This window comes from Salmo salar, chromosome ssa16, assembly GCF_905237065.1.
Source record: "Salmo salar chromosome ssa16, Ssal_v3.1, whole genome shotgun sequence".
Taxonomy (NCBI): Eukaryota; Metazoa; Chordata; class Actinopteri; order Salmoniformes; family Salmonidae; genus Salmo; species Salmo salar.
The window spans coordinates 50,470,743-50,496,418 of NC_059457.1; the positions used below are offsets into that span (position 1 = coordinate 50,470,743).

The following is a 25,676-nucleotide window of genomic DNA, read 5'->3' on the forward strand; positions in this document are numbered from 1 at the left end:
AGAGCTGGTGTAACTGATTCAGGTTTGTAGGCCTCCTTCCTCGCAACCACTTTTTCAGCTATGCCCACAAATCTTCTATAGGATTGAGGTCAGGGCTTTGTGATGACCACTCCAATACCTTGACTTGGTTGTCCTTAAGCCATTTTGCCACAACTTTGGAAGTATGCTTGTCATCATTGTCCATTTGGAAGACCCATTTGCGACCAAGCTTTAACTTCCTGACTGATGTCTTGAGATGTTGCTTCAATATATCCACATCATTTTCCTCCCTCATGATGCCATCTATTTTGTGAAGTGCACCAGTCCCTCCTGCAGCAAAGCACCCCCACAACATGATGCTGCCACCCCTGTGCTTCACAGTTGGGATGGTGTTCTTCGGGTTGCAAGCCTCCCCCTTTTCCCTCCAAACATAATGATGGTCATTATGGCCAAACAGTTCTATTTTTGTTTCATCAGACCAGAGGACATTTCTCCAAAAAGTACAATCTTTGTCCCCATGCTTTTTTTGTGGCAGTTTTGGAGCACTGGCTTCTTCCTTGCTGAGCGGCCTTTCAGGTTATGTCGATATAGTACTCGTTTTACTGTGGATATAGATACTTTTGTACCTGTTTCCTCCAGCATCTTCACAAGGTCCTTTGCTGTTGTTCTGGGATTGATTCGCACTTTTCGCACCAAAGTCCGTTCATCTCTAGGAGACAGAACGCGTCTCCTTCCTGAGCGGTATGACGGCTGCATGGTCCCATGGTGTTTATACTTGCGTACTATTGTTTGTACAGATGAATGTGGTGCCTTCAGGCATTTGGAAATTGCTCCCAAGGATGAACCAGACTTGTGGAGGTCTACAATTTTTTTCTGAGGTTTTGGCTGATGTCTTTTGATTTTCCCATGATGTCAAGCAAAGAGGCACTGAGTTTGAAGGTAGGCCTTGAAATACATCCACAGGTACACCACCAATTGACTCAAATTATGTCAATTAGAAGCTTCTAAAGCCATAACATCATTTTCTGAAATTTTCCATGCTGTTTAAAGGCACAGTCAACTTAGTGTATGTAAACTTCTGACCCACTGGAATTGTGATAAAGTGAATTATAAGTGAAATAATCTGTTTGTAAACAATTGTTGGAAAAATGACTTGTGTCATGCACAAAGTTGATGTCCTAACCGACTTGCCAAAACTATAGTTTGTTAACAAGAAATTTGTGGAGTGGTTGAAAAACTAGTTTTAATGACTCCAACCTAAGTGAATGTAAACTTCCGACTTCAACTGTACACGCAACAATTCTCATGAGCACAAAAATATCTCTCCCAGCTTAGATCCAGTTGACATGACAACGCCAACGCCCTGATCAGCGTAACCTGTGAGGATGTCCATGTGTTGGGTGGTGAACAATTGCTCTGATTCTATGAGAAATGCTGTGGGTAATATGAAATTAATCAGAGTTTCCTGCTTTGCTCCTTCCTGTCTGTTATGACTCTGGTCATCAAAACAAGGCGCACACATCCTGTCTGTTATGATTCCGGTCAGCAAAACAAGGCACCACACACATCCTGTCTGTTGTGACTCTGGTCAACAAAACAAGGCAGACACAATTGTTTTTGTCCAGATCTGTATACAACATCGTGGAATGAGAGAGACTATAGCAAAGGTGGACAAAGGCTGACTTTTTGACAAGTCATGTCAGCTGACCATAAATTGTTAGCTTTAAAGTCTATTCCACACTTAGTTATCCATGTAGCATACTGTTCACAAGTTAGGTAACGGGCTATATCAGTGTAAGAGAGTTTATCCATATCTTTGACAAGAATTTCCATATATTTTCCAGTAACAGTTTACCTCTGGCCTACCTAGCCACAGACCTCGCATCACTGTTTTCCATATCAATCAACAAATGACCAGATTAAGTTCATGTGTCCTCTGAGGTGTTCTGAGTGCACTCAGCAGTGTAATAAAGCATGAAACATAATCCATCATAGTCAACCATCCATTTAGCCGATGTTATAATGGTAAGTAAAGGCTCTTCAATTATTAACAGCCCTCATTTACTGCCACAGACAATGGAAACATTTTACTGGCAGCCTCATATGATGTGCATGGATCCATGTTTGCTTAGTTTTGATGGGTTCTAAACTTGAAATATCCTTATTCATGTTACTGAGGGAGAGAGGGTAATGCAGAGAGTTTACAATCTGTCAGAACATGATATTGTTAGATGCTAGGTTATAACGACACAGGCCAAGTCCCAGATGCAGACACAGGAGGCAGATGGTTAGAGTCTCTGATATTTATTAAAATACAAGGGACAGGCAATAGGCAGGTCGAGGACAGGCAGAAGTTCATTAATCAGGTCAGAGTCCGAAAGGTACAGGGCAGGCGCGAGGTCAGGGCAGGCTGAATGGTCAGGCAGGCGGGTTTAGCGTCAGGACTTGCAGAAAAGGTCGGAACAGGGAGGGCTAGAAAACAGAGACTAGGAAAAACAGGAACATGGGAAAAAACACACTGGTAGGCTTGACGAGACAAGACAAACTGGCAACAGACACAGGTATAAATGCACTGGGGATAAAGGGGGAAGATGGGCGACACCTGGAGGGGGGTAGAGACAAGCACAAAGACAGGTGAAACAGATCAGGGTGTGACAGTACTCCCCCCCAGGGGCGCCACCTGGCGTCCTACCTGGGCGCATACCTGGTTGACAGGGATGCTGGCGGTGAAAGTCGATGAGGGCCAGGTCCAGGATGTCCTTAGCTGGGACCCAGCACCTCTCCTCCGGGCCATTACCCTCCCAGTCAACCAGGTACTAGAAACCTCTACCCCGAGGTCGAACACTCAGGAGGCGTCTCACCGTATACGCCGGAAGGCCGTCAATGAGACGGGGAGGAGGGGTTGGCCTGGAAACAGGAGACAAAGGGCTGTGAGGCAAGGGTACATGAAGTGGGATGTATACGGAAGATACGAGCAACAGAAGACAAACAGGAGTGGGACTAAGGACTTTAGAGATGGGGAAATAAATAATAAAACAGGGGGAAAGTTTACGGGACTCCAACCCGGAGGGGCAGGTTTCGCGTAGACAGCCGGCAGGGAGCCGGAGTCCGGTGGTGGTCCGCTTGTCGACGATACCTGGAGGTGGTCTTGAGAAGAGCAGACCGAGCGCTATTCCAGGTACGCCGACAGCGGCGGACGAACATATGGGCCGAGGATATTTTGACCTCTTCTTGCTCTGGGAAGAGCGGGGGCTGATACTCCATGGAGCACTCGAAGGGCGAGAGCCCAGTGGCCGAGCATGGAAGATTGTTCTGGTTGTACTCCACCCACACAAGTTGCCAGCTCCAGGTGGTGGGGTTGGTCGAGATGAGGCACCTAAGCATCGTCTCCAGGTCTTGATTGGCATGCTAAGACTGGCCGTTGGACAGGGGATGAAACCCAAATGGGCGGCTTTAGAGAACCTATCCACTACTGTCAAGATAGTGGTGCTGCCGTCAGATGGAGGAAGCTCAGTGACAAAATCCAGGGATATATGGGACCAGGAGCGATGAGGAACAGGAAGTGACTGAAGGAGGCCAGCCGGAGCTTGCCGCAGAGTCTTATTCTGAGCACACACTGCATGTGGCAACGAATGCTGAGACGTCAGGAACCATAGTGGTCCACCAGAAGCGTTGTCGGAGGAAGGCCAGCGTTCGACGGGAGCACGGATGGCAGGTGAGCTTGGAGGAATGAGCCCATTCCAGGACCTGAGACCGGGCCCAATCAGGGACAAACATCCGATTATCCAGGGTCCGGCTAGGAACATCGTGCCTTGCGAATCAGGCTCTCGATACATCAGACAACTGTAGCAGCAAGACATGAGGTAGGGAGGATGGTCTCAGAGTCAGAAGGTGTGGCAGCGGAACTATACAGGTGAGAGAGAGCGTCCGGCTTCACATTCTTGGACCCTGGGCTGTAAGAGATGGTGACGTTGAACCTGGTGAATAACAGAGCCCCACTGGCCTGTCTAGAGTTAAGGCGCTTGGCGGTGCAGAGATATTCTAAATTCTTATGGTCGGTCCACACCAAAAATGGATGTTCCGCCCCTTCCAGCCAGCGTGTTGGACTAGTAACCGAAAGGTTGCAAGTTTGAATCCCTGAGGTGACAAGGTACAAATCTGTCGTTCTGCCCCTGAACAAGGCAGTTAACCCACTGTTCCTAGGCCCTCATTGAAAATAAGAATTTGTTCTTAACTGACTTGCCTAGTTAAATAAAGGTAAAATAAAAAAATGTAATCTCGACCCTCCAGAAGTTCCCAATTTCCTACGTCGTAGTTTCTCTCAGCAGGGTTGAGACGATAGGACAGGAAGGCACAGGGATGCAGATTTTGGTCCTGGGCAGACCGCTGGGAGAGGACGGCCCCCACTCCAACATCAGAAGCGTCGACATCAACCATGAACTGACGGGACGGGTCCGGATGGATGAGGATGGGGGCTGTAGTAAACTGATGCTTAAGGTCCAAAAACACCCTGTCAACAGCTGGGGAACATGTGAATGGCACCTTGGGAGAGGTGAGTGCAGAGGGGAGCCGCCAGGGTGCTGTAGCTCCGAATGAAGCGCCGGTAGACATTAGCAAATCCTAGGTACCTTTGCAGCTGCAATCTGGATGTGAGTTGGGGCCAATCCATCACCGCTATCATTTTCACGATCCATCTGAACATTCCCTTCAGCGATAACGTATGCCAGAAAGGAGATAGTGGAGCGGTGGAATTCGCACTTCTCTGCTTTCATGAACAACTGGTTCTCTAGGAGGTGCTGAAGGACTTGTCAGGCATGGAGGACGTGTTCCTGAGAAGAAAACAAAAATGTCGTTGAGGTAGACAAACACAAATTGATTCAACATGTCACGGAGCACATCGTTGACCAGGGCCTGGAACACTGGTGAGTCCAAACAGCATGACCAGGTACTCATAGTGCCATCTTCCACTTGTCTCCTTCGTGTATCCAAACTAGGTGGTAGGCATTCCGAAAGTCCAACTTGGAAAAGATGGTTGCCCCCTGGAGAGGTTCGATAGCCGAGGAGAGAAGTAACGATTCTTAACTGTGATGTCATTGGGGCCCCAATAGTCAATACATGGATGCAGGGTCTTGTCCTTTTTTTCCACAAAGAAGAATCCCTTGCCGGCAGGGGAGGGAAAAGGGCAAATGCTCCCAGCAGACAGAGAGTCCTCAATGTACTCCTCTATGGCCTTGGTCTCCGGGCCAGACAGGGAATATAGCCACCCATGTGCCCGGGAGGAGATCAATAGCGCAATCGTAGGGACAGTGCGGTTGGAGGGAGGTGGTGCGTGCCTTGATGAAAACCTCCAGGAGGTCCTGGTACTCCGAGGCTTTACCAGAGCCCACAGGAGGACATCCCGTGGCAGGCTGCGCCGCTTTAAGGCAATGTGAGTGGCAGAACGGGCTCCAACCCAGGATAGAACCAGTGGTCCAGTCAATAACGGGGTTGAGCCTCTGGAGCCATGAAAATCCCAAAACAGGAACATGGGGAGATTCAATGAGAAGAAGCTGTATGGACTCACTGTGATTGCCCGACACACGCAGGTTAATGGGCACCGTATTATGATTGAACCTGCCAATGGTGCATTCCGTCCAGTGCTCTGGCGTCCATGGGAACGGAGAGGAGTTGTGTGGAGATACCCAGCTCCGATACCAGATTTGCATCCATAAAACTCTCATCAGCCCCAGTCAATGAGCACCCGGAGAGATTTAGACTGGTCACCCCACAGCAGGATAACAGTACGAGTAATGGGAGTTGGAAAACTCCCAGTATGCCCACCATAGTACTCGCACCAAACTGATGAGTCTGGTCTTTGACTGGACATGTGGATTTGTAATGCCCTGTAGCACCACAATACAGGCAACTGTTGGAGTTAAGCCTATGCAATCGTTCCTGAAGCGACAATCTAGCTCTGCCCTGTTGCATAGGCACAGTAGAAAACGAGTCGCCCGTTCCCGATGATTCCCGAGGGGACTCAGGTGACTTCGGATCCTCTCGGAAATGCAGGCGTCGGGGACTTCCGGGGTTCTTATAGTTTAGGCTATGAGGGAGTCGAGGTATAGGGGTAACTCCTGAGCAGCGAGCTCGTCTTTAATCTCCTCTGATAGTCCATGAAGAAAAGTATTGAAGAGAGACTCCGGGTTCCAGGCACTCTCGGCGGCCAACGTGCAAAAGTCTACCGCATAGTCTGCCACACTACGGGGTTCTTGACGTAATCAAAGTAGCTTTCGGGAAGCCTCTCTCCCGGACACCGAAGAATAGAATACCTTCCTCACCGTCGCCATGAAATCCTCCAAACAAAGGCAAATGGCAGATTGTTGCCCCCAAACCACCATAGCCCAGGAGGGCGTTTTACCAGACATTAGCGCTATAAGAACGAAGAGGGCTGCAGCTCAAAGATGAGGGAGCACTGGGAAAGAAACGCCCGGTAGGTTCCAGGGTCCCCAACAGAGCGCTCAGGAGGAGGTAAGTGGGGTTCTCAGAAAGCCGGGGTAGGCTGCACAAAATCATTACTGGCAGGAGGATTACTGAGCGTCCGGGAGGTCTCCGTTGTGCCACGCTGCCTGATAGATATTCCAAGTAATTGCTCCAGTAACGTTTTGAAATCCTGGTCATGGCATCCCGCCAGGGTATGGAGACCTTCCATAAGATTCTGAAGTAGCTCCTCATGCTTTTCAATGGTGGCTCCCTGCAGGGAGACAGCATTGTGGAGCCAGTCCGAGTCTGCTGGGTCAGTCATGTCCAGTTCGTACTATAACGACACAGGGCAAGACCCAGATGCAGACACAGGAGGCAGATGGTTTGAGTCTCTGATATTTATTCAAATACAAAGGGCAGGCAACAGGTAGGTCAAGGACAGGCAGAAGTTCATTATTAACCAGGTCAGAGTCCGAAAAGTACAGTGCGGCAGGCAGGCTCGAGGTCAGGGGAGGCTGAATGGTCAAACAGGCGGGCTTAGTGTCAGGGCAGGCAGAAATAGGTCGGAACAGTGAGGGCTAGAAAACAGAGACTAGGAAAAACAGGAGCACGGAAAAAACACGCTGGTAGGCTTGACGAGACAAGACGAACTGGCAGCAGACAACACAGGTATAAATGCACTGGGTATAATGGGGGAAGATGGGCGACACCTGGAGGGGGGTGGAGACAAGCACAAAGACAGGTGAAACAGATCAGGGTGTCACATTAGGTATGGAGTTATGGTATGGAGGTATGGAGAGGAGAAGGACCACAGTCTGGTTTCAGTTGTTGGGTTGTAATTTGAAATACTTGCGACACCAGAAGTTAATGGTTATCTGTAGGAGGAATGTACAGTTGAAGTCGGAAGTTTACATACACCTTAGCCAATTAAAAATCAGTTTTTCACAATTCCTGACATTTAATCCTAGTAAAAATTCCCTGTTTTAGGTCAGTTAGGATCAACACTTTATTTTAAGAATGTGAAATGTCAGAATAATAGTAGAGAGAATGATTTATTTTTAGCTTTTATTTCTTTCATCACATGGGTCAGAAGTTTACATATACTCAACTAATATTTGGTAGCATTGTCTTTAAATTGTTTAACTTGGGTCAAACGTTTCGGGTAGCCTTCTACAAGCTTCCCACAATAAGTTGGGTGAATTTTGGCCCATTCCTTCTGACAGAGCTGGTGTAACTGAGTCAGGTTTGTAGGCCTCCTTGCTTGTACACGCTTTTCAGTTATGCCCACAAATTTTCTATAGGATTGAGGTCAGGGTTTTTTGATGGCCACAATATGATGCTGCCACCTACCTTGACTTTTCATCCCTCATGATGCCATCTGTTTTGAGAAGGGCACCAGTCCCTCCTGCAGCAAAGCACGACCACAACATGATGCTGCCTCATACCTTGACTTGGTTGTCCTTAAGCCATTTTGCCACAACTTTGGAAGTATGCTTGGGGTTATTGTCCATTTGGAAGACCCATTTGCGACCAAGCTTAAACTTCCTGACTGATGTCTTGAGTTGCTGCTTCAATATATCCATATAATTTTCCTCCCTCATGATGCCATCTATTTTGTGAAGCGCACCAGTCCCTCCTGTAGCAAAGCACCCCCACAACATGATGCTGCCACCCCCGTGCTTCACAGTTGGGATGGTGTTCTTCAGCTTGCAAGCCTCCCCCTTTTTCTTCCAAACATAGCGATGGTCATTATTATATTACAGAAACTGTTTGGCCACATTTCTCCAAAAAATACGATATTTTTCCCAATGTGCAGTTGCAAACCGTAGTCTGGCTTTTTAATGGTGGCAGTTTTGGAGCAGTGGCTTCTTCCTTGCTGAGCGGCCTTTCAGGTTATGTCGATATAGTACTCGTTCTACTGTGGATATAGATACTTTTGTACCTGTTTCCTCCAGCATCCTTTGCTGGAGGAAGTCCTTTGCTGTTGTTCTGGGATTGATTTGCACTTTTCGCATCAAAGTCCGTTCATCTGTAGGAGACAGAAAGCGTCTCCTTCCTGAGCGGTATGACGGTTGCGTGGTCCCATGGTGTTTATACTTGCGTACTATTGTTTTTACAGATGAACGTGGTACCTTAAGGCATTTGGAAATTGCTCCCAAGGATGAACCAGACTTGTGAAGGTCTACAATTTTTTCTGGTGTCTTGGCTGATTTCTTTTGATTTTCCCATGATGTCAAGCAAAGAGGCACTGAGTTTGAAGGTAGGCCTTGAAATACATCCACAGGTACACCTCCAATTTACTCAAATGATGTCAATTAGCCTAACAGAAGCTTCTAAAGCCATGACATCCTTTTCTGGAATTTTCCATGCTGTTTAGGAATGGGGGTCGAGGTCAGGTCAGGTCACATGAAGGAACAGTTTATTACCCATATCACTTAACTTCCTGCTTAGCAACAGAGATGTATTGGCTGTCCAGATGTGTAAGGAGGAGACTCAGCATAGGAGGACGGTTTAAATACCAGTGCTTGCGTAAATGTGTTTTTGTCTTATACAGCTGTGTGACCCAGTGGGTGAATAAACTTGGTTTGAGATTTACTAGTTGTCCGTGAGTTTTTAATTCAGTTTATTTAGAACCTAACAGTTTATCAACCATGGTGGGGTCATTTGATCAAGTGCATTTGGTCAAGTGCACCTGCAAGATAAATAGTTGTTTTTTGGCTGGTCTGTAGCTTATTCTTTAGATGTTAGGGGATGCTGATGAACCATGATGTGCAAGCATAATCAAAGTGACACTGGACTAGCGCACCTGACAGAGTCTTTAGGGTGTCACTATCAAGATATTTTTAGGTTCGAGCTAGAAATGAAATGTTTTGGTTTATCTTTGTTAACTTCTATGGGCTACGTGGGACGCTAGCGTCCCACCTGCAGGACACAGCCAGTGAAATATCAGGGCGGCAAATTCAAAAACAACAAAATGTCATAATTCAACTTTCTCAAACATACAACTATTTTACACCATTTTAAAGATACCCTTACATTTTTTTTCATTTTAGTCATTTAGCAGACATTTTTTTCCAGAGCGACTTACAGTAGGGAAGACATACATTTCATCAATTTTTTTCCGTACTGGTCCCCCGTGGGAATCGACCCCACAACCCTGGCGTTGCAAACACCATGCTTTACCAACTGAGCCACACAGGGCCACTTCTCCTTGATGTAACCACATTGTCCGATTTCAAAAAGGCTTTACAGCGAAAGCAAAACATTAGATTATGTTAGGAGAGTACATAGACAAAAATAATCACACATCCATTTTCCAAGCAAGGACATGTGTCAATAAAACCCAAAACACAGCTAAATGAAGCACTAACCTTTGACGATCTTCATCAGATGACACTCCTAGGACATTATGTTACACAATACATGTATGTTTTGTTCGATAAAGTTCATATTTATATCCAAAAACAGCATTTTACATTGGCGCGTGATGTTCAGAAAATGTATTCCCACCAAAACGTCCGGTGAATGTGCACATCAATTTACAAAAATACTCATCATAAACGTTGACAAAATATCTAACAATTATTTAAAGAATTATAGATAGACTACCCCTGGATGCAACCGCTGTGTCAGATTTTAATATCTTTAAAATCTTTACAGAGAAAGCACATTTTTCAATATTCTGAGTACATAGCTCAGCCATCACGGTGAGCTATTCAGACACCCGCCAAGTTTGGGGCAACCTAAACTCAGAATTAGTATTAGAAATATTCTCTTACCTTTGCTGACCTTCGTCAGAATGCACTCCCAGTACTGCTACTTCCACAAGAAATTTTGTTTTTGTTCGAAATAATCCATATTTTTGTACAAATACGTCCGTTTTGTTAGTGCGTACAGATCACTTATCCAAAGGCATAACGCGCGAGCGTGGAACGAGAGACAAAAAGTCAAAATGTTCCATTACCGTACTTAGAAGCATGTCAAACGCTGTTTAAAATCAATCTTTATGGTATTTTTAACGTAAAATTGCGATAATATTCCAACCGGACAATAGCATATTAATTCAAGAAGAAAAAGAAGGAACGGCGTGCTCGCGCATATCCAATCCCTTTGTTGCCAGGCAGTCCACTCAGAAACTGAGCTCCTATTATCTGCCCAGTGACAGGTGAATGCTCAAACCACTTTCTGAAGGCTTTAGACAGCCAATGGAAGCCTTAGGAAGTGCAATGTCACCCCACAGACACTGTAGCTTCGATAGAGAATCAAAAGAAGAACTACAATTCTCAGACTTTCCACTTCCTGCTTGGATTTTTCTCAGGTTTTTGCCTGCCATATGAGTTCTGTTATACTCACAGACACCATTCAAACAGTTTTAGAAACTTCAGAGTGTTTTCTATCCAAATATACTAATAATATGCATATTCTAGTTTCTGGGCCAGAGTAGCAACCTGTTTAAATTGGGTACGTTTTTCATCCGGCCGTGAAAATACTGCCCCCTAGCCCAGACAGGTTAAACCCTTTAGGGCCATAGTTTGAGGATTCCTATTTGACTCAGCCATGCCTCCTTACCCGTCCAACATTTCTTCATCTCCCAACCCTTCTAATGCGACTAACCCCAATGCTCCTCCCTCTTTTTCTCCTTCCCCACTACAAAGTCTCTCCCTGCAGGCATTCACTGAGTCCGAGGTGCTAAAGGAGCTCCTTAAACTTGACCACCAAAAAAACATCTGGGTCAGATGGTGTTGAACCTTTCTTCTTTAAGGTTGCTACCCCTATCAACGCCAAGCCTATCTCTGACCTTTGTAACCGGAGATTGGCTTGGCGATGATAGGTGCTTTTTGATCCTCTGTGAGGAGGTTCCCATTGCTTGGAAGGCAGCCACGGTGCGTCTTTTATTTAAAGGGAGAGATCAAGCTGATCCTAACTGTTATAGGCCAATTTCTATTTTGCACTGTTTATCAAAAGTGTTGGAAAAACTTGTCAATAATCAACTGACAGGCTTTTTTGATGTCTATAGTATTCTCTCTGGTATGCAATCTGGTTTCCACTCAGGTTATGGATGTGTCACTGCAGCCTTAAAAGGTCCTCAATGATGTCATCATTGCCCTTGTTTCTAACCTCTCTGGGCCAGTGGGACGCACCTACTCAACAGCCAGTGTAATCCCATGGCGCGATATTCAAATACCTTAGAAATGCTATTACTTCAATTTCTCAAACATATGACTATTTTACACCATTTTAAAGACAAGACTCTCGTTAATCTAACCACACTGTCCGATTTCAAAAAGGCTTTACAACGAAAGCAAAACATTAGATTATGTCAGCAGAGTACCCAGCCAGAAATAATCAGACACCCATTTTTCAAGCTAGCATATAATGTCACATAAACCCAAACCACAGCTAAATGCAGCACTAACCTTTGATGATCTTCATCAGATGACAATCCTAGGACATTAGTTATACAATACATGCATGTTTTGTTCAATCAAGTTCATATTTATATCAAAAAACAGCTTTTTACATTAGCATGTGACTAGCATGTGACTAGCATTCCCACCGAACACTTTCGGTGAATTTACTAAATTACTCACGATAAACGTTCACAAAAAACATAACAATTATTTTAAGAATTATAGATACAGAACTCCTTTATGCACTCGCTATGTCCGATTTTAAAATAGCTTTTCGGTGAAAGCACATTTTGCAATATTCTGAGTAGATAGCCCGGCCATCACAGGCTAGCTATTTTGACACCCACCAAGTGTGGTACTCACCAAACTCCGATTTACTATTAGAAAAGTTTGATTACCTTTGCTGTTCTTCGTCAGAATGCACTCCCAGGACTTCTACTTCAATAACAAATGTTGGTTTGGTTCCAAATAATCCATAGTTATATCCAAATAGCGGCGTTTTGTTCGTGCGTTCAAGACACTATCCAAAGGGTAAATAAGGGTGATGCGCCCGACGAGTTTCGTGACAACAAATTTCAAAATATTCCATTACCGTACTTCGAAGCATGTCAAACGCTGTTTAAAATCAATTTTTATGCTATTTTTCTCGTAAAAAAGCGGTAATATTCCGACCGGGAGTCGTTGTTTTCGTTCAAAGAGAGAGAAAGTAAACATGGTGTCGGCTCGTGCACGCGCCTCCAGTCTCATTGTCCTCAGATCGACCACTTACCAAATGCGCTAATGTTTTTCAGCCATGGCCTGCAAAGCCACCATTCATCGTTCTGGCGCCTTCTGAGAGCCTATGGGAGCGTTAGAAAATGTCACGTAATGCCAGAGATCCCCTGTTTTGGTTAGAGATGATCAAGAAGGCCAAGAAATAGTCAGAGAGAGCGCTTCCTGTTTGGAATCTTCTCAGGTTTTGGCCTGCCAAATGAGTTCTGTTATACTCACAGACACCATTCAAACAGTTTCAGAAACATTAGGGTGTTTTCTATCCAAATCAAACAATTATATGCATATTCTAGTTACTGGGCAGGAGTAGTAACCAGATTAAATCGGGTACGTTTTTATTCGGCCGTGCAAATACTGCCCCCTATCCCCAACAGGCTAAGCAATGTTGTGCTGCTATTTTTATTGACTTGGCCAAAGCTTTTGATACAGTAGACCATTCCATTCTTGTGGGCCCGGCTAAGGAGTATTGGTGTCTCTGAGGGACCTTTGGCCTGGTTTGCTAACTACCTCTCTCAAAGAGTGCAGTGCATAAAGTCAAAACATCTGCTCAGCCATCTGTTCCTAGGCCCCACACTCTTCTCAATTTACATCAACAACATAGCACAGGCAGTAGGAAGCTCTCTCATCCATTTATATGTAGATGGCACAGTCTTATACTCAGGGGGCCCTTCTCCGGATTTTGAGTAAAACGCTATACAACTAAGCTTTCTTAGTGTCCAACACGCTTTCTTTGCCCTTAACCTTGTTCTGAACACCTCACGAAACATAAGTCATGTGGTTTGGTAAGAAGAATGCCCCTATCCCCACAGGTGTGATTACTACCTCTGAGGGTTTAGAGCTTGAGGTAGTCACCTCATACAAGTACTTGGGAGTATGGCTAGACGGTACACTGTCCTTCTCTCAGCACATATCAAAGCTGCAGGCTAAGGTTACATCTAGACTTGGTTTCCTTTATCATAATCGCTCCTCTTTTACCCCAGCTGCCAAACTAACCCTGATTCAGATGACCATCCTACCCATGCTAGATTACGGAGACGTAATTTATAGATTGGCTGGTAAGGGTGCTCTCGAGCGCCTAGATGTTCTTTACCATTCGGCCATCAGATTTGCCACCAATGCTCCTTACAGGACACATCAATGCACTCTATACTTCTCTGTAAACTGGTCATCTCTGTATACCTGTCGCAAGACCCACTGGTTGATGCTTATTTATAAAACCCTCTTAGGCCTCACTCCCCCCATCTGAGATACCTACTGCAGCCCTTATCCTCCAGATACAACAATAGTTCTGCCAGTCACATTCTGTTAAAGGTTCCCAAAGCACACATCTCTGGGTCGCTCCTCTTTTCAGTTCGCTGCAGCTAGCGACTGGAACGATCTGCAAAAAACACTCAAACTGTACAGTTTTATCTCCATCTCTTCATTCAAAGACTCAATCATGGACACTCTTACTGACAGTTGTGGCTGCTTCGCGGGATGTATTGTTGTCTCTACATTCTTGCCCTTTGTCCTGTTGTCTGTGCCCAATAATGTTTGTACCATGTTTTGTGCTGCTACCATGTTGTGCTGCTGCCATGTTGTGTTGCTACCATGTTGTTGTCATGTGTTGCTGCCTTGCTATGTTGTCTTAGGTCTCTCTTTATGTAGTGTTGTGTTGTCTCTCTTGTTGTGATGTGTGTTTCGTCCTATATTTATATTGTATTTAGGAGGCCTTTGCCTTTTGGTAGGCCGTCATTGTAAATAAGAATTTGTTCTTAACTGACTTGCCTAGTTAAATAAAGGTTAAATATAATATAACATTTTTAAAAATAAGGCTGTAACGTAATTTTTTTTTTTTAAGTCAAGTGGTCTGAATACTTTCCGAATGCACTGTACACTCTCCAACACTCTAAATGTATCCCAACATTTTAATTTCAGGACTAAATACAGCATTACTAGGCATACTTCTCACAGCATTTTAGCAATGGGCATACAAATAAATACAGTTGCACATTGCAACAAGTTCAAGTTTACCTTACAGTAATTATGTTTCATAACTATTTTTATCTTTGATATGTGATGTGTTTACTCTGACAGAGTAATTGAGTGTTACTGATTGTTCACAGGAAGTCATAGCATGGCTTCAGGGTTTTTTTCCCTCTCTGGACAGATGTTGATAAGGAGTAGTCATTTACTGCAATCAAGTGTTGGCTCCAGAGGCATTTCCCCTGTGAATGATTATGAAACCATTTTCCCATTAGCTCATTTATCAGTAAATGTAGTTAAAAAGTGAAGTATGTTTTTTCAAGATCCATGGGGTACATTTTAGTTCAGTGTTCATAACCTCCTGATAGCAGGTCTAGGGTGAATGTCAGAGGGATTGTAAATCTGTTTTCTGACCAGGGGAGGGTGCTGGCAGGGCTCTCCAACCCTGTTCCTGGAAAACTACCCTTCTGTAGGTTTTAGATCCAACCCCAGTTGGAACTAACCTTATTCAGTTTATCAACCAGCTAATTATTAGAATCAGGTGTGCTAGATTAGGGTTGGAGAGAACCCCTACAGGATGGTAGCTCTCCAAGAACAGGGTTGGAGAGAAACCCTACAGGATGGTATCTCTCCATGACCAGGAACCCTACAGGATGGTAGCTCTCCAAGAACAGGGTTGGAGAAAAACCCTACAGGACGGTAGCTCTCCAAGAACAGGGTTGGAGAGAAACCCTACAGGATGCTAGTTTTTCAGGAACAGGTTGGAGAGAAACCCACAGGATGGTATCTCTCCAGGAACAGGGTTGGAGAGAAACCCTACAGGATGGTAGCTCTCCAAGAACAGGGTTGGAGAGAAACCCTACAGGATGCTAGCTCTCCAGGAACAGGGTTGGATAGAAACCCTACAGGATGGTAGCTCTCCAAGAACAGGGTTGGAGAAAAACCCTACAGGATGGTAGCTCTCCAGGAACAGGGTTGGAGAGAAACCCTACAGAATGGTATCTCTCCAAGAACAGGGTTGGAGAGAAACCCTACAGGATGGTAGCTCTCCAAGAACAGGGTTGGAGAGAAACTCTACAGGATGTTAGCTCTCCAGGAACAGGGTTGGAGAGAAACCCTACAGGATGGTAGCTCTCCAAGAACAGGGTTGGAGAGAAACCCTACAGGATGGTAGCTCTCCAAGAACATGGTTGGATTGAACCCCTACAGAATGGTATCTCTCCAAGAACAGGGTTGGAGAGAAACCCTACAGGATGCTACCTCTCCAAGAACAGGGTTGGAGAGAAACCCTACAGGATGCTAGCTCTCCAAGAACAGGGTTGGAGAGAACCCTACAGGATGCTAGATCTCCAAGAACAGGGTTGGAGTGAAACCCACAGGATGGTATCTCTCCAGGAACAGGGTTGGAGAGAAATCCTACAGGATGGTAGCTCTCCAAGAACAGGGTTGGAGAGAAACCCTACAGGATGCTAGCTCTCCAAGAACAGGGTTGGAGAGAAACCCTACAGGATGATAGCTCTCAAAGAACAGGGTTGGAGAGAACCCTACAGGATGCTAGCTCTCCAAGAACAGGGTTGGAGTGAAACCCACAGGATGGTATCTCTCCAGGAACAGGGTTGGAGAGAAACCCTACAGGATGGTAGCTCTCCAAGAACAGGGTTGGAGAGAAACCCTACAGGATGCTAGCTCTCCAAGAACAGGGTTGGAGAGAAACCCTACAGGATGCTAGCTCTCCAGGAACAGGGTTGGATAGAAACCCTACAGGATGGTAGCTCTCCAAGAACAGGGTTGGAGAGAAACCCTACATGATGGTAGCTCTCCAGGAACAGGGTTGGAGAGAAACCCTACACAATGGTATCTCTCCAAGAACAGGGTTGGAGAGAAACCCTACAGGATGGTAGCTCTCCAAGAACAGGGTTGGAGAGAAACTCTACAGGATGGTAGCTCTCCAGGAACAGGGTTGGAGAGAAACCCTACAGGATGCTAGCTCTCCAGGAACAGGGTTGGATAGAAACCGTACAGGATGGTAGCTCTCCAGGAACAGGGTTGGAGAGAACCCCTACAGAATGGTATCTCTCCAAGAACAGGGTTGGAGAGAAACCCTACAGGATGGTAGCTCTCCAAGAACAGGGTTGGAGAGAAACCCTCCAGGATGCTAGCTGTCCAAGAACAGGGTTGGAGAGAAACCCTACAGGATGCTAGCTCTCCAGGAACAGGGTTGGATAGAAACCCTACAGGATGGTAGCTCTCCAAGAACAGGGTTGGAGAGAAACCCTACAGGATGGTAGCTCTCCAGGAACAGGGTTGGAGAGAAACCCTACAGGATGGTATCTCTCCAAGAACAGGGTTGGAGAGAAACCCTACAGGATGGTAGCTCTCCAAGAACAGGGTTGGAGAGAAACCCTACAGGATGGTAGCTCTCCAAGAACAGGGTTGGAGATAAACCCTACAGGATGGTAGCTCTCCAAGAACAGGGTTGGAGAGAAACTCTACAGGATGGTAGCGCTCCAGGAGCAGGGTTGGAGAGAAACCCTACAGGATGGTAGCACTCCAGGAACAGGGTTGGAGAGAAACTCTACAGGATGGTAGCGCTCCAGGAACAGGGTTGGAGAGAAACTCTACAGGATGGTAGCGCTCCAGGAACAGGGTTGGAGAGAAACTCTACAGGATGGTAGCGCTCCAGGAACAGGGTTGGAGAGCCCTGAATTAGAGGTTACAGCTCCAGAGTCAGACAACTTTTTATCTTCATGCTGTGGAGTCAAGATGTCTTTGCAGTACTTATAACTCCATATGCATAAACTGTATTGCAGCTGTTCATTAAAAACAAAATGAAACCGGAACTACTAGTAATAATATGCCATTTAGCATATTATCAACCAGCTAATTGGAGTTCAAGTAACAGACACATCTCAACATCAACTGTTCAGAGAAGACTGCGTGATTCAGGACTTCATGGTCGAATTCCTGCAAAGAAACCACTACTAAAGGACACCAAAAAGAAGAAGAGACTTGCTTGGACCATAAAACACGAGCAATGGACATTAGACCGGTGGAAATCTGTCCTTTGGTCTGATGATTTTTGGTTCCAACCGCTTTGTCTTTGAGGCACAGAGTAGGTGAACGGATGATCTCCACATGTGTGGTTCCCACCGTGAAGCACGGAGGAGGAGGTGTGATGGTGTGGGAGTGCTTTGCTGGTGGCACTGTCTGTGATTTATTTAGAATTCAAGGCACACTTAACCTGCATGGCAACCACAGCATTCTGCAACGATAAGCCAACGATGGTTTGAGCTTAGTGGAACTATCGTTTGTTTTTCAACAGCACAATGACCCAAAACACCTCCAGGCTGTGTAAGGGCTATTTGACCAAGAAGGATAGTGATGGAGTGCTACATCAGATGACCTGGCCTCCACAATCACCTAACCTCAACCCAATTGAGATGGTTTGGGATGAGTTGGACCACAGAGTAAAGGAAAAGCAGCCAACAAGTGCTCAGCATATGTGGGAACACCTTTAAGACTGTTTGAAATGTATTCCAGGTGAAGCTGGTTGAGAGAATGCCAAGCGTGTGCAAAGCTGTCATCAAGGTGGCTACTTTGAAGAATCTCAAATATAAAATATATTATGATGTGTTTAACAATTTTTTGGTTACTACATGATCCCATAACTGTTATTTCATAGTTTTGATGTTGTCGCTATTATTCTACAATGTAGAAAATTGTTTAAAAAAAATAAACCATTGAATGAGTAGGTGTGTCCAAACTTTTGACTGGTACTGTATATATTTACCCCAAAAATATATGGGGGATTGGAAATGATGCAGACAAGTACATTGATGGTAGCTACAATTTATCCGCAATATTAAAACTGATCTACCCCTCCCCCCCAAAAATTCTAAATCATAAAAGATCCTTCAAATAATCAATGAATGAGTATTGCCTCGGATGAAACTGTTACCTCAACAACATCCTATGAATTAGTTACTCACCAAAGGCTTTCTTGGGCCCTACCAAACGTAGTGTGAAGGGTGTTCCCCTTGGTTGCTCCTTTAGCATCTTAGCTACTTCATAGTGCCGACACCCGACAATGCTCTGGTCATTGATGGCCTCAATGTGATCGCCCACGCATACAGTCTTGAGCTGGTCAATGGTGCTATCTTCCTTTATCCTCTGCAGAAGAAACAGACAGGGTCTGGGTAGGATGTAGTCCATCTACCTAATCCTATTAATTGTTGACATCTTGTTAAGTATCTAGGCTACACTACTACATTTTCATCATTATAACCTGAGTGGTTCGAACCCTGAATGCTGATTGGCTGAAAGCCGTGTTATATCAGACCGTATACCACGGGTATGACAAAATGTTTATTTTTACTCTTCTAATTACGCAATTAAGGCACCTCGGGGGTCTGTGGTATATGGCCAATATACCACAGCTAAGGACTGTATACAGGCACTCTGTGTTGCGTTGTGCATAAAGAACAACCCATAGCTGTGGTATATTGGCCATATACCACACCACCTCTGGCTTTATTGCTTAGGCATAAGTCAGGAAAATGTTACAGGGAAGCTTCAGTCAGGTGGGAAGCAAAACTATTTGACAGTTTTTTGTTGTTATTTTGTGGTTAAAATGCATTGTTTTGCTCCAAAAACACATTGTGTAGGACAGATAGGCCTTTATCATGTAGGCGAAAATACAGTTCATCTCAAAGACCGCCTTGAGTCTGCTTTGTGACAAATTTGACCATAGTTTGGAGGAAGGGAAAGGTAACAGAGTGTCGTGGAAGCAGAGCCTCATCGTATTGTATTTCCCTCTACTAAAATATGGCAGAGTCCTTAAATGTTTTAATCTGGTTTCACAGTATGTTTCAGGGCGCATTCCTCCGCCCAGGTTTTGCTGACTCATGTCAGAACTATTTTAAATATCATCTAACCACATCATGTTATAGCAATCTGGTGCCAGACTGCACAGACGATGACATGGCGCGCAACCATTGGTTGATACATGCAAAGTCTGAGCAGGGGGAACATGACCTCTCTCTTCACTTAAAACCTGGCCTTTTACTCTGACCTTTAACCTCTGGCTTTTACGTCTATGGAACGTTCTGACTCGGATAAGGTTTACTTACTTACTTTACGTCTGGCTTTTACCTTAATGAAAGCGTACCCTGCTCCGTTGTCAGTGATGGTCAGCCCAAGGGCGTCCTCCGTCTTGGTGACCTCCACCTCTTTGGTCTCACCCCTGACGTGGGCGAAAATGAAGTCCTCCAGGCCGATCTGACCACCTAACAGCTTCTGCATATCCACCTTGTGGGAGTTCAGAGTACAGAAAAGGATCTATGCCCACAGAGAAAAGAGAGAGGAGCAATGGTCAGCAGGAAATACATGAGGGTAGTTTGGAACATGAATGATTGTCATCCCATTCAAAAGAAGAACCATTCAAATGTTCATCTGTCATCGTCCTTAACTTGTTAAGTCACAGCAGTATAGAACAACCTGAAGTGGTGTGAAAGAATGGATGTGGCTTTTATCTTAATTCAGTAAATATGCCTACATTCCTCTAAATGGAGAGTACTGTAGCTCCGCAAAATGTAATGACATCTAAAGATCTGTATGGAATTTAAGAAGGGTCGTCAACATCAAAGGAGATGACAGGGTCGTGTTCAGTAGGGAGAAAAAGTTATAAACAGAGTGAAATGTTATTAACTGAACTTGCCCAATAAGAACACAGATTTTTGTTTTCTGGTCAAACAATCAATCAATCAATCACATGTATTCATAAACCCCTTTTCACATCAGCAGTTGTCAGTAAGTCTTTTTTACAGTGACCTGGCCTAGACCCCAAATAGCAAGCAAAAGCAGAGGAACTTTGGCACAAAAACTTCCTCGAAGGAAGAAACCTGCTCTGAAGGATGGCTCATTCATCCCCTTCTGGTAGTATTGAAATTTTTCCGTAATATTGTGCCCTATACTACACTCAACCTTTAACATTACTCACAAACCTCTCCTGACTCCCATGTCATACTACTCAATCCCAACAGCAGAGGGCAGTGTTGCAACATAGATTCACCAAAGAGACTGCCCTTCATGTGGCCATTTTGTGATCTTATCTGGACAGGACAATCCTGGTCCTGGAGAGCCACAGTGTATGCAGGCTTTTCTCCAGCCCAGCACTAACACATTGGATTCACCTAGTGGTCAACTAATCATAGTTTTCAATCTTGTTAGTTTAATGGTAGTTTTGGGGACAGAAATATAAGCATGCTCTCACTTCCTGGATCCTTCTGGATTTGCCACCCCAACTTGTTTTACTCCCTCTCAGTTCTGCATTTATTACCTGTAGGTCATTTGTTACCTACACCAGTGGAGGCTGCTGAGGGGAAGACGGATCATAATAATGGCTGGAATGGAGCGAATGGAATGGCATCAAACCATGTGATTGATGTATTTGATACTGATTCCGCTCCAGCCATTATCACGAGCTTGTCCTCCCCAATTATGGCCCCGCCAACCTCCTGTGGTATAAACTCTCGTCTCAGCCTTGCTGGGTGTCATTGACACTAGTTCAAGGACAGGCATAAATAATCCTGTGTGGAAAGCGAGACAACAGCTTTATTGCAGGTTGTGATGTGAAATGCTGCCAGCTTGCTGACTTTACTTTTTTATGCCTATGAACACAGACTGTCCTGTCCAAACGCCTAGAATTAGAAATATAAATCAGAATATGATTAGAAATATAATCAGAATATGATTAGAATATAATCAGAAATAGAATCAGAATATGATTAGAATAGAATCAGAATATGATCGGAATATGATCAGAATAGAATCAGAATATGATCAGAATAGAATCGGAATATGATCAGAATATGATCAGAATAGAATCAGAATATGATCAGAATAGAATCGGAATATGATCAGAATATGATCAGAATAGAATCAGAATATGATCAGATTATGATTGGAATATGATCAGAAATATAATCAGAATATGATTAGAATATGATCAGAATATGATCAGAATAGAATCGGAACATGATCAGAATATGATCAGAATAGAATAAGAATATGATCGGAATACGATCAGAATATGATCAGAATATGATCAGAATAGAATCGGAATATGATCCGAATATAATCGGAATATGATTAGAATATGATCAGAATAGAATCAGGATATGATTAGAATATGATCAGAATAGAATCAGAATATGATCAGAATAGAATCGGAATATGATCAGAATATGATCAGAATAGAATAAGAATATGATCGGAATACGATCAGAATATGATCAGAATAGAATCAGAATAGAATTGGAATATGATCTGAATATAATCGGAATATGATTAGAATATGATCAGAATAGAATCAGAATATGATTAGAATATGATCAGAATAGAATCAGAATATGATCAGAATATGATCAGAATAGAATCGGAATATGATTAGAATATGATCAGAATAGAATCGGAATATGATTAGAATATGATCAGAATAGAATGAGAATATGATTAGAATATGATCAGAATAGAATCAGAATATGATCAAAATATGATCAGAATAGAATCGGAATATGATTAGAATATGATCAGAATAGAATCGGAATATGATTAGAATGTGATCAAAATATGATCAGAATATGATCAGAACATGATCAGAATAGAATAGAATATGATCACAATAGAATCAGAATAGAATCGGAATATGATCAGAATATGATCAGAATAGAATCAGAATATGATCAAAATATGATTGGAAAATGATCATAAATATAATCAGAATATGATTATAATATGATCAAAATAGAATCAGAATATGATTAGAATATGATCAGAATAGAATCAGAATATGATCAGAATAGAATCAGAATATGATCAGAATAAAATCAGAATAGAATCAGAATATGATCAGAATAGAATCAGAATATGATCAGAATATAATCAGAATATGATCAGAATATGATCAGAATAGAATCAGAATATGGTTCGAATAGAATCAGAATATGATTGTGCTCTTCTACTGTTCACTTCTTTTATTTGTCCTTTTTGCTGGAATGTGTTTCGCATTCAAGAGCACTGAGCAAAATACAAGGGCACAAACGAAGACATTTATGAACATTTCAGTGTACTCCCACTAATAAGCCTTAAATACAAAGAGCACGTTATAATATCACATATACAAACTACAGAATTATTAGGAACATTGACAAACAACCTCCCCCCCACAGTAAAAAAAGGAACCTTCGCTATTACAGTTAAAAAAGGAACCTTCGGTACTACAGTAAAAAAAGGAACCTTCTGTATTACAGTAAAAAAAAAGGAACCTTCTGTATTGAAGTATTATAGTATCAAATGTCTTCTTGAAACTATATTATATAATTCTCCTGACCTACCTTCAATCATCCATATCTTTCTGTCATCTGTCATGGCATTGAGACCAGATCAGTAGATTTCGCTCAAGGACATTTTGTATGTTCTTCCAGCTGCTTTTACGACATTACTAGAAGGTCATCCTCACATTGGAGATGTTCGATGTTAAAAGCGTTCATTAGTTACCATAAAGACAACTCAGTAACTAATAATTTTGGCAAATTTTGCACCTGTCACTCAGAATTCGGCTCTGGAATGTTCTGGAAATGTTTAATTAATTATTTTAAAACTGACTATTTGTATTTCATCTGTGACAGTTAATCAAAAGTCAAAATGATCAAAGTCCAAAACTATGAACATAATCCTGAGAAAATGATTGTGTAGTACATCATGGAAACAGGTCTAATTTGAGACAAAAATAGTCAATCAACCTTAACCAAACAAGGAGACTATTTATACATTACATAATAATCCAAACTGTCAGCATGACCTAAAAGCAGAACATCCAAATGATCAGATTATATACTGTAATGGCCTAACCAGTCAGCAGAAATGAACAAAGAACACCCTAGCCTACCGTACCTCCGAGGGAGAGATATGAAACACCTCAGCGATTTTGGCATACAACTCCTTGACATTGGTGAAGCCATGGATGCGGCCTGTAGGGCTGCCATGGGCCAACTGGGTGTGGAAGACGAGCCTGGGCCTTGGGTACTCAGGTGGCCCAGGCGGAGGCGGGTCTGAGGGGGGCAGCGGCGGAGCTGAGGGCTCCACACCCCCATGTGTCTGGCTCTTCTCCTCTTCCTCTGAAGCCGGCCCTCCGGCCTTGTTGCTGTCCTGCGCTAGCGGGCTCATCTCTTCTCCGTTCTGCATCAGCCCCAGCTCTGCGTTGGTGGTCCTCCGTGAGTCCTGGTGTATGCTGCCCTAGCTGGCCAGAGAGAGAGTTGGGACCCTAGGTGCTGCTGAATTAGTGATGAGAGTAGCCAGGTAACGGCAGCCCAAGGAGGCCTGCTCGGCCAGGTGGAAACCCAACACCCAGAAGCGGGCTATCGTATGTGTGACACCGGAGACCGAGAGCAGATAGGGAGAACAACAAACATATCACACCAGTTAAGCTGCCTTTATAAAGACCTCATATAACAACATTAGCGTCTGTCTGGGCACTAGGTAAAGGGACTCACACATGACCCCAAAAGGACGGTACGTTTGTGGTAGGGGCTAAAAACTCTGACCATATCCATGATATCACGTGTCACCTGGAGTCGGTAGACAGACAATGTCCCGATGTTAGTGGTAAGGAAACACTCTGTACTGAGAGTAAAGTCCCTCCAGTCCTCATTAATGAAGAATTAGTAAAGTCAGGGTGGATCCTCCTCAACTTGTCGGCCTTTTTAACCCTACAGCCAGCCCACGGATACACAGGAAGAGTACTTAGCCTGATAAATGGTTGTTTAATTCGACCCCATGCTGAAATGTGTGCCAACAACTATTTAGAAGTTAAGAAATATATTGTGATGTAACGATAGATCATAGTAAGACCTAGCTTTGATATGTATGTCTGCAGTTTTATCATGTTATTCACAAAACCGTGGACCAATCCTGCAAAATTATGTAGACTACCTAAAGCACAGGACATTCCCTAGGTTTAGGAAACTAGAAGTAAAACATTACCGGATAGTTGTGAAGTACAGAGAGAGAGGCAGATATCAAGAGGTGTACAGGAAGTGGCCAAGAGGGGCTCGACCCACCCTCGCAAGGGGTCATGTGATTGGCGAATGTTACCACTACAGCACACTGGAAATACACTGACTTTATGATTCCTTATTGATGTCACTTGTTAAATCCACTTAAAATAGTGCAGATGAAGGGGAGGAGATGGGTTAAAGAAGGATTTTTAAAAGCCTTGAGACAATTGAGACATGGATTGTGTTTGCTTACCACTAAGAGGGTAAATGGGCTTGACAAAATATTTAAGTGCCTTTGAACGAGGTATAGTAGTAGGGGCTAGGCACACCGGTTTTTGTCAAGAACTGCAACACTGCTGTTTTTTTCACACTCAACAGTTTCCTGTGTGTATCAAGAATGGTCCACCACCCAAAGGACATCCAGCCACCTTGATACAACTGTGAGAAGCATTCGAGTCAACATGGGCCAGCATCCCTGTGGAATGCTTTCAACATCTTGTAGAGTCCATGCCTCGACAAATTGAGACTGTTCTGAAGGAAAGGGAGGGGGCGCGTCTCAATATTAGGAAATGTTTGGTATACTCAGTGTATATATATATTTTTTTTAGCATTAGTGGTGTATCTAATTTATTTATTTGCCTTCTTTTAAAATGTGAATAAACATTTATAAAAGTTGGTTTAGGAGCATGAATATGTCCTGTGATCCCTGACATGTCTGGGCTTTTCCCAAGACACAAAGGTCTTTTATCTCCCTCTTGAATATGGAAATACCAGCAAATTACTCTTGCTCTTGTTGATGATACTGTACTTGTACTTGTACCATAGCTGCATGCTCTTGAATTGAGAGACACACACTGATGATGAAAACATTGATATGGAAAGCAATTGTGTGTCAAGAAGAATGCACTATTTAACCATGATATACAGTATATACTATACTTCTGTGTTTTGCTTGTCTTGTAACAATGTCCTATTTAAGTCATCCAGTTGTTCTTTTGCATTACAATATGTTACATTTAGACTGGGATGTACGTAA

The 25,676-nt window shown here is 43.7% G+C and overlaps 1 protein-coding gene across 2 annotated transcripts in view; it reads right to left on the reverse strand.

Moving 5' to 3' along the window:
- gipc3 (GIPC PDZ domain containing family, member 3) overlaps window positions 1-25,676 on the reverse strand; it is a 36,266-nt gene that overhangs the window by 7,659 nt on the left and 2,931 nt on the right. The window contains exons 1-3 of one of the 2 annotated variants that reach the window (XM_014149792.2): window positions 23,538-24,176; window positions 19,737-19,922; window positions 18,575-18,755 (exon numbers count right to left, since the gene is read on the reverse strand). In XM_014149792.2, coding sequence (XP_014005267.1) covers window positions 18,575-18,755; window positions 19,737-19,922; window positions 23,538-23,828 — 658 coding nt within the window. In that variant the 5' untranslated portion in view covers window positions 23,829-24,176. Of the gene's footprint in view, window positions 1-18,574; window positions 18,756-19,736; window positions 19,923-23,537; window positions 24,177-25,676 lie in introns of those variants that run through there. The other variant, XM_014149793.2, reaches the window with a different exon arrangement.